This window comes from Diabrotica virgifera, chromosome 7, assembly GCF_917563875.1.
Source record: "Diabrotica virgifera virgifera chromosome 7, PGI_DIABVI_V3a".
Lineage (NCBI taxonomy): Eukaryota > Metazoa > Arthropoda > Insecta > Coleoptera > Chrysomelidae > Diabrotica > Diabrotica virgifera.
The window spans coordinates 12,400,416-12,412,894 of NC_065449.1; the positions used below are offsets into that span (position 1 = coordinate 12,400,416).

General features: G+C 32.6%; 1 protein-coding gene across 1 annotated transcript; it reads left to right on the plus strand.

Annotated features, from left to right (window-relative positions):
• The first annotated feature begins 891 nt into the window (after nt 1-891).
• Nucleotides 892-1,548, plus strand: LOC126888030 (nucleolar protein 58-like). Its single transcript, XM_050656035.1, has one exon. The coding sequence runs from the start codon at nt 892-894 to the stop codon at nt 1,546-1,548; it is 657 nt and encodes a 218-aa protein (XP_050511992.1).
• The last annotated feature ends 10,931 nt before the right edge of the window (nt 1,549-12,479 follow it).

A 12,479-nucleotide genomic window follows, 5' to 3' on the forward strand; every position in this document is an offset into this window, starting at 1 on the left:
CAAAATAGTCGTCTGAGCCGTCATTCCCAATATCCCGCTGAGCGCCGCGTAAAGAAAGAGAGAAAGAGACGAAACGGTTTTAATTCATCGTCAAGGTGGGGATGGATAAAGAAGAGAAGAGCCTCGAATAATGTATGCATCAAGCGATGTATGTGTGTATATAGAGCCGAGCCCGTAACAATTATTGATTGAAAATTCTTCCTTCTTCCACTCTTACATGCAATGAGCAAAGACAAGAAAAGAGGCGACCATAGACGGCGTAAGTAATCAAAAATAATTAACATTTGTATTAAGGGATCGGAAAAAATTCAAGTTTAAAAAATATGAATACCGAACAACATGAGCAGTTTCACTTGACATAATTGAAATGCATATAAATACAAAATATAAGAGATCCATGAGAAAATGCAACAATATACTAAGAGAAACTGTAATGTTATCTATATTTGGAGAAGATCTGGAAATAAATAACAACTCAATAAAACAAACAAATGAATACAATACTTATGGGTAACTTTAAATACAGGATCAGATGAAATGGATATAATAAATATATAAAATAAAGAAAGAAAAGATAATAACAACGGCAACTCATCGTTTAGCTCTGATTTGTCCATTGTTGACCATAGGCCTCCTCTAGATATTTCCATCTTCTGTTCTTTCCCTTCACAGCTTTTCCTGCTCATAGTAAAATGCGACAAATTGGAGCAGCTGTCCGCTGACCTTTAACCCAGCTCCTAACCTGTCCCTGTGTAATAGTAAAAATCCCAAACTATCATACAATACTCACCCCTACCCGTCATACAAGTCCTGATACCCAAACATTCACGAATATAAAAATCAGTGGAGGAAACCACTGAAAACAAACGGATATGCATAGGGGTGGCGGCTATGCACCATCCTAATACACCGCCACCCCAACCTCAAGGTGTAACACCATCGTGCCGAAAGGGTGCATGGCCCAGGGGTAACATAGTGGGTTACAAGCAATGCCTAAGGGAGATGACGGAACACGGCCTTAGCGGGACAAAAGAGCACTTCCCCACTGGACCGATCAGCACGGCAAAACTCGTGAGAAGAACGATGGGACGAAAAAATAAAAACAACAAAGGCGGAAGAGCGCATAGGGAGCGAAAGAGAAATCTAAAGAGGGGAGAAAAAGAAAGGGATGAAACTCGAGGGGAGAAAAGCTGGAGGAGAGAAGTGGAAGAAAAAGAAAGAAAGACAGAGAAGAGGGAAAACAGGGAAGGAATAGAGAAACAGCAAACCAAGAGAGGAAGAAAGAAAGAGAACAGGAAGAGGAAAGAGGGAGAAGAGAACAGACAAAGGGACGGAAAAAATAAGACGAAGGATATTCTAAGGAAAGAAAATATGAAAGAAGAAGAAAGGAAAGCGGGCAGCTCGGACAGCGGAAGCAGCTCCGACGATGAATGGCAAAAGCATAGATCAAGAAAAACAAGACAAGAGAACAGAAACGAGCAGCTCGGAGGAAGGGGAACACATACCCAACTTCAATACCAGATCAAAGTTGAAACGCCTCCAGGATAGTGTAGCGGCACTTGAACAACTCATGGTCGAGGTCAGTGTTCTCAGACCTCCTGAAATTTCAGGAGACCTACTGATGGCGACCCTCGCCTACTGATCTACTGATGGCGTCCTTAAACCTCCTGATGAAGTGATGAAATTCTGAAAATCATCTGGTTTTGTTCCAACTCGATACAAAACCGTTCTTGAATGATTACGAGGATGCGCAGTAACGAAAAATGTGTTACTCGTCATTGCGCATGCGCGTAACGATTCAAGAACGGTTTTGTATGGAGTTTTTTTTTCAGAATTTTATCCTATTTTATTTTTTTTATTTTTATGCTTTAGCCGCCATATAGCGTTGCCACAGCCGTCCCTTACAGATTTTATAGAGTTGCATGCCTACCTATAAACGTAAAAATACTCCACCAACTGATTCTACTGATTTTTCGTGGCGACATCTAGTTGCCAATCTATAAACGTAAAGACTGAAACTACAGAATTCTACCAATTTTTGAGGCGAGCGAGTCTCCTGAAATCTCCTGATCGTTCGTGGCGACACCTCCTGATCCTCAAAAAAGTCATCTGGGAACACTGGTCGAGATGCCAAATACAAGGATTGTCATAAAGAGTGAGGTTGACATCCTGAGAAATCGGCTGTTCGATTATACCGAGGAAATGGATGAAAACAAGAAGAAAGAGTAGGCTCCAAGGAAGTCTGTTTGCACGACATCCAGATCCAGAGCTGTGCAAATCAACACGGAACCCTTGAAGTTACGAAGATGGCGACAATGGGGGTTAAAGTGGACCCAGAGAACCCAGAAAAGGAGGGTGGACGCTATCGAGGACAAGATGGCAATGGCAAAGAAAAAGATATAGAAATGTATGGCAATTAAGAAAGTAAACAAGAAAAATGTATCGTTATTAGAATGACTTTCTTTAAGCTCAGTATCAAGCTTCTCCATGAAATCCTCCTGGCATTCCAACAAATAAACATTTTAGTGGTGTTTTTTCCAAAATTAAAAAAATGTTTAAGAAACCGTTTAATGAGTCGCCTTCTTCGCGATGCCGATATGCGACCGCCTCTGGAAACGGCAGAGCAAAGCAAGAAGGAGAGAGGCGGCGGGGCGGTCATTAAAAGTTTTGCCTTTCTGAAAAGAAACGGACTCATTTCCTTCGCTCGATAAACAAAGAAGGACGCTCAAGGATTAAAACCAGAATATGTTATAACTTGAATGAATAATTGTACTGCTGCTGGTGCTGCTGCTGATGTTGGAGCTGCGACGACGAAGACGAAGACGTCGGGCGACTTTAAAATCCTCCGAACGTATTTATTGGTCGAGGATAAAGCTCTCCATTATTATTCTTTATTTCTTTATTAGGAACACGACTTTCGCTTTTGACTTTTGGTGTCTACACATGGAAAATAACTCACGACAGTTGTTTCAATGTCAAGGCACGTTTACCGTTAAAGTATTTCAGCATGTGTAGTACAAATTTTATCCAAAAATATTCAAGTTTGGAATTTCAATTTTTTTTTTCAAAAATTAAAATAATATACAGGGTGGGGCATTAGTGTGACAAAGTCCAATTACTCGTTTGTCGTAAGATATACGAAGAAATGTTATTTACATAAAAGTTGGAGCACGGATAGGACCATAATTTAAAAATATTTTCAGATATACAGGGTCATCCGTATTGACAGGGTGACACAAACTTTTGTTTTTTTTTAATGGAACACCATGTATATTTTTACATTTTTGGATTCTCCTCGATGTCTTCTTTCTCAAAATATAGGGTTTTGTAATATTATACGAGGTAGTTTAAAAGATAATTACGTTTTACTGTTAATTTCGTAGCAATATTCACACCCTGTAGAATTGTGGTGATTTGACATCAAAGCTTCTGTTTATGGTCAAACGATTTTTAATATAGTCTACTATTGTTAAACATTAATAATATAGCGAAAAGTTTAATATTGATATACAGGGTTGGTCAAAACTCGGAATGAGTATTTTCTGAGTTTTCTTAAATGGAACACCCTGTATTTTAGTATTCTACTGAAATGATATTTTATGATACTTTTTTATTTCTTAAGAATTGCCTATACTTAAGTGCTTTAATTGTTGAGTTATCCGTGACTCTTTAATCCAAACATTAATTGCAACAAAAATTACGTGAAATTTTATTAGGTGGCTGGGCAAATATTCAATCAAAAATAATTTTTCAAAAAAAAGTAGATATTAATCTAGACCAGGCGTCGGCAACCTTTTGAGTCGGAAGAGCCAAAAATTACAATTTACAAAATTTCTTTAAAAAAGTTTTTAAAGAGCCACATTTTTTTTGTCAACAATAAATAGTACTAGCATAAATAAAGTTCTTTGATAAAAAAAATTATTCTATTTATTCATAATATGTATATACTGTTTTTCACATAATGTATAATATATCTTACATTTCATTTATTGAAGTAAAAAATTAAAACAAAAATATTCACTTACTACACTAACTTGTACTTCAATGACAAACAATTGAGCAAATAATCTCAATGGGAGCGTTAGCATTGCATGATTTTAAAAAGTTTGGATAAATCTGGCTCATAGCTTGTTGTTTAAGTTTCAAACACGACTCTAAATTTTCATTTGTTGGTTGGCTTTTTAGTTTACTTTTAATTATATTCATGCAAGAGAACGCTTTCTCGCAAGAATATGTCGATCCAAAGATAGTTAGCACTCCAAATGCCCACTTCTTTATCTCACTGTAGCACTAGAAATCTGGAAGACTATTCCATGCGTCGAATATAAGTATGTATTTCTTTCAAAGCTGTCCACTTTTAGTGCGTACGTACATACATTTCTGGACCTCTAACTCTTCCAACTTTTCAATTCTGTAAATTTTCCAATCCACAAAGCTTTACTTTTTAAATCGATCAATTGCATTTCTAAAGATCCAGCATCAATTATTCCAAATGGCTCAACGTGGATTTCGTAACTATTTGTGTTGAGAGGATTTACTATGAATGCTAGAGTGGTTCTGTTGGTTTTGAATTGTTCAAATCTGCCAGCAAATTAATTTTAATTTTTTTTTGTAACTGTGCTGAAGTAATTCGTGTCAACAGTTGCACTGGTTTTATCGCGATATTTTGGTATTTATTTATTTTGGTAAAATAAATAATATTTGCGTGTGGAACTAAAGAGCCGCAGCTTCACATCGAAAGAGCCGCATGTTGATCTAGACTGATCCTTAATTTATTAATATTGGATGAGATATCCAAATACCTACGTAGTTAAGATGGTTGGTGATTAAAAAATATGACTAAAAACCTACAATATTCTACCTAGTTGGCTATGACAATAAATTTGCTAAAACATTTGACATTATACTATTGTTATATTTCCAGTTTCTTTGTTACCATTACTAATATTAATTTTTTAATAAGTAACTGATGAGTAACTGATTAAAATGGTTTTTGTGATAGGAGAGTATAACAAAAATGTGCTACTAGCAATAAGAATTTTTCATCAGCAATTCCCTGATAAACGAAAACCAAGAAGAGAAACTTTTTAAAGTATACTAAAATGGTTTCAACGGACTGGATACTTAAATTACCAGAAACCTGATCGAATAAAAACTATTGTAACTGAATAGAATGAATTAAGTGAAATCCTTAGTGTAACTTAGGATCTTCATATTAGGAAGAACGTTCTTATAATCTAACTATCTAGGCCTAGACTGTTGAAATCGTTTTAGTGTACTTTCAAAAGTTTCTCTTCTTGGTATTCGTTTATCAGGAAATTGCTGATGAAAAGCTCTTATTATTGGTAACACAAAAAGACATCAAGGAGAATCCAAAAATGTAAAAATATACAGGGTGTTCCATTTAAAAAAACATAAGTTTGTGTCACCTTGTCAATACGGGTGACCCTGTATATCTGAAATTATTTTCAGATTATGATCCTATCCGTGCCCACCTTTTACCTAAATAACTTTTTTTCGTATCTCTTACGACAAACGAGTAATTGGACTTTGTCACACTAATGCCCCACCCTGTATAATAAAAATATTTATTAATGAGAATATTATAAGGTACGTGTCTCCTAGTGGTGGATAAGGACAGAAATATATTGGCTTTGGGGCAGTCCATACAGTAAGGATTCTGGCATATTCAGAAAAATGGAAACAAGTGTGGGGTGCTAATGTACTTTGGTTGTCTTGGTGGTGGTGTTGTCTAAATCGTGCAGAATATGATCCTGATAGAGAAAAAATATTACAACCATTTAAAAATGTGCCTAGATGGGACAGCAACAGAACCTATTGGACACCAAATTCAGAACCAGAGAAGACTGCTGTATTGATGGGATGAAGAAATAGAACGAGAAATAAAAAATAAAAGAGAGAAATGTCAAAAAATTTTGAATGCAAAGGACGACATGACGTGAAAAACTGATATACAAGGAGGTACAAGCCAAAGTGCGAAGGATAATATGGGAGAAGAAAAATGAAGCCTGGTAATAAAAGTGTAACATGAAAAATTCCCGTATAGTAGGTTTTAGAAGCAAAGAAAGTGGAAGAATATTAAAATCTTCACAACAAAAAAAGAAAAGAGATACAATATCACCAATTACACTTGATAAATGAGACGAGATTGTTTGTAGACATGAGAAAGGCATATGGCAGTATTCTAAAAAGTAAACTATGGGAAGCATGTGAGAAAACAAATATAAGCATAAGTTTAAAACGAGCAATGATACAAAAGTATGCTAGCTCTAAGGAAAGGGTAAAAAATTGGAAACATCTTATCCAAGGGAAGAGATTCGAACCAACAAGGGTCTTGAACATGTCTATTGTCTTTCAATAATACCGTGTTTAACGCTTTTTCCAAAATAGTGGAGTCACTGAAGGTTTTCACCTCCGATTTCGTTGAACCTCTATCGATTTTCATGAAAATTGGTGAGTAATTAGAGGATATTTCAAGGAACAAAGGTGACATGATGCCTGGGGATGGATGCCACCTCTTCTCGGGGGTGAAAATTATTTTATTAAAAATAATAGCATAAATCGATATAGGGATAAATTATAAGTAAAATTTGTTATATAAAGTTATTAATATAAATCAACACTTTTTGAGTTATTAAAGACCAAAGATTTTATTTTTTCGTAAAAAAATGTATGTTTTCGTAAAAAAATTTATGTTTTAGTTATTATTACTGAAATTGATGATAATAAAAAAAACTAAATACATTCCTTACTTAAAGAACTAAACTAATGTTAGTTCAAAGTGAGTTATTGGCAATTGAATGTGTATTTTTTTCGACGCGTACTCAAATCCAAGTATTCAAGATTAACTAAAGGGAAAACGATGCAATGTATAAAATATACCTGCTAATCATTTGTCAACGTACTTCGGAATACCTAATAAATGAGCTTCAGAACAAGTTAATAGCGTCAAAATTAAGCAAGTTATGATGAAAATATAAGAACCCTTTCGAATTTTTTAGGAAAAAGTGAAAAATAAAACATACGCCATTTCCACAAAAATTAAAATTTATAGTAATCTGTACAAGAACTTCTTTATATTAGCATAAGTAATGATTTTAATACTTTTGACCGGTTTAGAATGCATATTTTTGAAAAAAAAGATGTAATTTAAAAAAATCATAATTTTTAAAATTATTGTAATTTTCATATTCTTTTGATAATAACTCCAAAAATACTTAATAAACGTAAAAAATTAAATATATTCAAATTTTAGTTTTTTCTCTGTCAAATATTCAGCCACTTTTACTATTTCCATAGGGTAAAAAATAACCGAGATAGAAACGTTTAAATCTTAAATTTTGCTGTGAAAACTATGCAACCGGGGCCATTTAACCTTTTATTTTTAAAAAAGTAAGAGGTATCAAAGGTTAAATTCAACGTGGTTAAATAGCCTTAGGAATTAACTTTCAAACTGTTTTTAGATAAACCTGATATCTTAAAAAAACGGAGTTTAAAAAAACAATAACATTTCTTGGAAAAAATTTTAAAAGATAAATTTTGAAAAAATTTTGGTGCATAAATTTTAATGCTATCAACATGTTCGGGGGCTAATTTGATAGATATAAGTACTTTGACAAATGTTTAATAAGTTTATGTTACAAAACGCATCATTTTTCCGGTATTTCAGCTTGAATACTTAGATTTTTTAACTCGCCGAAAAAAATATATATTCAATTACCTATAACTCACTTTTAGTTAACATTAAGAGGTTTTTCTAGTAAAGGGTTTATTTCGAGTTTTATTAGCTTCAATTTTGGTAATAGTAACTTTTTTGTAAAAATTTATAGTTGTTGAGTTATTAATGAAAAATCGGTTAAAAACATGCATTTTTCTCGAGAAAAATTAAAATCTTTGATCTTTAATAACTTAGAAAGTTTTGATTTATTTTAATAACTTTATATAACAAATTTTGCTTAGAATTTGTCAAGTTTTGATTTATTTTAATAACTTTATATAACAAATTTTGCTTAGAATTTGTCCCTCTATCGAATTATGGGGTTATTTTCAATAAAATAAGTTTCACCCACGAGAAGGGGTGGCATCCACCCCCAGGGTAAAAGCGCAAGTTGGCACCATGTCACCTTTGTTCCTTGAGATAATATCCACTAACCACTCACCAATGTTCATGCAAATATATCGAGGTTCAACGAAATCGGAGGTAATAGCTCATATCCACCTTCACTGACTGCACTAAAAATATATTAAAATGATAGTTCTCAAATTTTAGAAATCAAATTTTCCAGTGCAACGTTGTCATTGCCCTTTTATCAAACCGAGCGGCGTATATATCCAATTTCGAGAATAATGTTTCTGTAATTTATTGGTCAAACAGCTCAAGTGCAGCACAAAAAAAGACACAAACTAAATAAAAACAGAAAAGTTTGGTGTTCAGTGAAGCTTACATCCGACGTTCGGAAAATACGTACAGCAGCACATATCGTTGCTTCTTTTTAACCCAACATAAAATTTTTATCTCCGATTCGAACGTATAAGAAAATAATAACATCCTAACCGCAAATTTCCTGACTTTGACTACTTGTTGACAGTACCGGCTCTGAGCTCTGGGACGACGCAACGCGTGGGGATGAACAACAGGTGAACACTAAATTAACTATTGATTGATTTACGACAAAATAGCCATTTAATCAAAATATCTTAGTTTTAACGAATAAAACAATTTTTTGGCCTATTCGGAACTTATTCATCAACATACTTACACTTTTCCTACATAGTCTGGGCAGATTATGGGAGAATAGGCCGTTTTTGGGAAAATGTATTTACCAGCAATTTTATTGCTGGAATCTAATCTTATGCTGTATATATCAATAATATAGGTACATATTCAAAGTCCGCAGATAGTGTGCTACTTTTCAATTTTTTTCTGTTTTTGCTCTATAACTCCTAAGATTTTAACTTTACACCAAAAACACCCAAATAAAAATTTACCGTAATTAAATTCTACATAAAGACGTGTTTTCCCGATTTACCTCGACGAAAATTTTCCTCGGAAAATGCGGGGTTTCCCAACAAACTCTTTAAATTTTAAATAAAATTTTAAATAAGTAATTGTTCATAGATAATTAAATAACTTAGTAAAATAAAAGATCCTTTCGTATAGATTATAATTCCAGAAGCCGATCGAAATTGAATGAAAAGTTTAGCAACAATTGAATTGTTAATTAAAAATTTACGGTCGCTATAATAACCACAATAATTATGATACATAAGAATAACTTTGATTTTTGTATAAAAAGACAGTGTACCTATCTAATGTACTTTACGGAATTAAAATTCTGCTATTTAGGCGGCCTCAGGAATATTTTAAAATTATAAACAATTTTTTGGCTTATAAACAAATATAATATCTCGGGAAATAATAAATTAAATTAAATCATGAAAACGGTATTTGAAAAAAACTGCAGGACGCTTCTTTTAAAAGAAAAAACGTTTAATTGGGATGAGTGGTTCCTGAGATACAACCGGTCAAAGTTGACCGGCACTTATGGCAAAGATATAACGAATAGGATCATACGTTTCGAACCATCACCTTTTTATTTTTGTCTTCTTTCTCCGCACCAATTTTCATATCTTTAAAATATTCATAACATAATATATTAATATAATAAAAACTATCGATATTACAAGTAATAATTGCCAAAAATAGCAAAATTCCAATCAAAAATTAGTTTGGAGAAAATGTAATCTCAAAGTTCAAAATCGGTATACGTTAAAAAAAATGCGTTTTCTCGGCTTCCCATGGAGCAATTTTTTTCATTATTTTTTTGTTCCCAAGTAACTCTAGTAGAGCCATTCAACTAACGCATTATTAAATGTCAAAGTTGCTTTTGTTTTGTTATAATTAGGGAGCGGATTTTATGCTAAATGCATATTGCATGCATAGTTCGCATATTTGAGAACTTTACTAAATTGTGCATATTTTTAAAGAAACATGCATATTTTGTGCCTATTTAAAAACATTTAAGTCCAAAAAAAAAAATTTTTAATTTTTTAATTCAACACAAAATATTTCCCCGCACAGGCTGTCGTAGTATATATGAAGGGCTTAATGTGAAACAATGACAAGCCACACATGATTTCAAAACAAGTTAGTGTTATTCTTGGTTAAAGTAATAGTATAACAAGCCACTAACAAATTATCTGAGCCCTTCGTTATTAGATGGCCCGATAAATCTATGGTCACACTATTGCATAGGTCTAGTTTGTCTCTAGTATCTACTCGACATAATGACAAGCCACATCAAAATGGCGAACATGGGCGGAAGCAATTCGGATAATTATTGAGTTCTGATGATTCTAGCAAGAAAAATAGTAAAGTTGACTTGACATTCGATGACAGTGACCGTAACCCTGACTATGTACAATCTATAAGTGACTCAAGTAATGAAAATACAGCGATATGTAATTTTTTCCTAAATGTGGCTTGTCACATTATTACTATTCAAGATTAATGTAGTGGCTTATGACGTGGCTTGTTATATTATTGCATGTGGTTGTAGGATAATGAACAAGGTCCGTCAATAAAAAGGACAAAACCAAACCCAAACACACCCGTCAAAAATTCCAACAAGTTGATGGAGACAAAGAAATAAACACTGTTTAACACGTATAGGGTTGAAACCACCACGAACTCAGTCAATAATAGAAAATTCTGAATCTACATATATCTAAAATTTGGGTATTTATTATTAATGGAATAATGTAACATGCCACATTTTTTTTAAATAAATGCTGTTTTTTCTCGAGTTTCAAGTAATTTTATTAATATTGTTGTCAACTATGATCTCATAGGGCATGATGCATCGAAATATCTAAACTAAAACAATAAAAGTTGTTACTGGATTTTTTAATATTATTTTTAACATTCAAAGTCAAATATCTCACTTTTGCCTTTTTGAAGCTTGTCATTGTCTCACATTAAGCCCTTCGTATATATTAATTCGAGAACTACCTGAAGAGAGACGGCTCATTCACTGCCTTTCATTTTTTCTTAGAAAATACCCGATCTTTACACAAAGTACTTACTAGTGCTTACTGTACGCCGTTATAAAATACCTATAATTCTGGTAATTCTTTTAAATCCTCTATTGTTAAGAGAATTTACACCTTTAACCATAGTTTTACGATTTTCTAATGGAAATTAACAAGTTATTTTAAATACGCCCCAATTACTTCTATTGATGTTGAAAGCAGTTTTTCAAGTTATAAAAATATTTTATCTGATCAAAGAATATGTTTCCTCGTAAAGAATTTGGAAAGACACATTGTAGTGAATTATAATCGAAGATAATTTATAGTGATATTGTTGTTTTATTTTAAATTTTATTGGTAGCAGTTTTTGTAAAAACTGTGAATAAATTGCATATATAAAAAAGATTTTATTTGAAAGATAATAAATAAGATTGCCACCCCCCCCCTATAAAAGAACCCCCTAGAATAGAATAGAACAGAAAATTTGTGGTTTCTCGAAATGCGCATTTTTTGAATTTTTGTGCATATCTTGCGCATATTTCGTAATTTTTTACCGCATATATATGCGCATATTTCATCAAAATTGATCGCATATAAATCCGCTCCCTAGTTATAATAAATTAATTTATTTATTATAACAAAATTTTTTAATTTGTTTATATAAAGATTGTTTCAATAAATATACAGCTTTCAAATGAGAATATTTGTATTTTTGACGTTAAAAGGTATACTTGTAGTAAGTTTATCTAAAAAAAGTCTACAACTGGAAAAAATATGTAGTTTTCTTTCCTTATAAATAAATTTATTTATTATAATAAAACAAAAGCAAGATTGACATTTAATAAAACGTTAGTTAGATGGATCTACTCGAGTTACTTGGGAACAAAAAAAGAATAAAGAAAATTGCTCCATGGGAAGCCGAGAAAATGCATTCTTTTAACGTATACCGATTTTGAACTTTATTATATTTTCTCCAACCTAATTTTTAATTGGAATTTTGCTATTTTTGGCACTTTTCACTCGTAATATCGATAGTTTTTATTATAATAATATATGTTATGAGTGTTTTAAATACATGAAAATTTGTGTAGAGAAAGAGGACAAAAATAAATAGGTGATGGTTCGAAAATTATGATCTTATTGTTTATATCTTTGCCGTAAATGCCGGTCAACTTTGACAGGTTGTATCTCAGGAACCACTCATCACAATGAAACTTTTTTCCTTTTAAAAAAAGCGTCCTGCCGCTTTTTTTCCAATACCGTTTTCATGATTTAATTTAATTTAATATTTCCCGAGATATTTTATTTGTTTATAAGCCAAAAAATTGTTTTTCTACGAGCGTGCAAAAATGTCTACTTTCGCGCACGCATTTTACTTTTCCGCACGCGTTTTACTTTTCCGCACGCGTGTTAATTTAGATATGTTA

What these genes read in the sequence shown, in the direction of transcription:
- LOC126888030 (XM_050656035.1), top strand. Translation starts at nt 892, where the DNA reads ATGCACCATCCTAATACACCGCCACCCCAACCTCAAGGTGTAACACCA.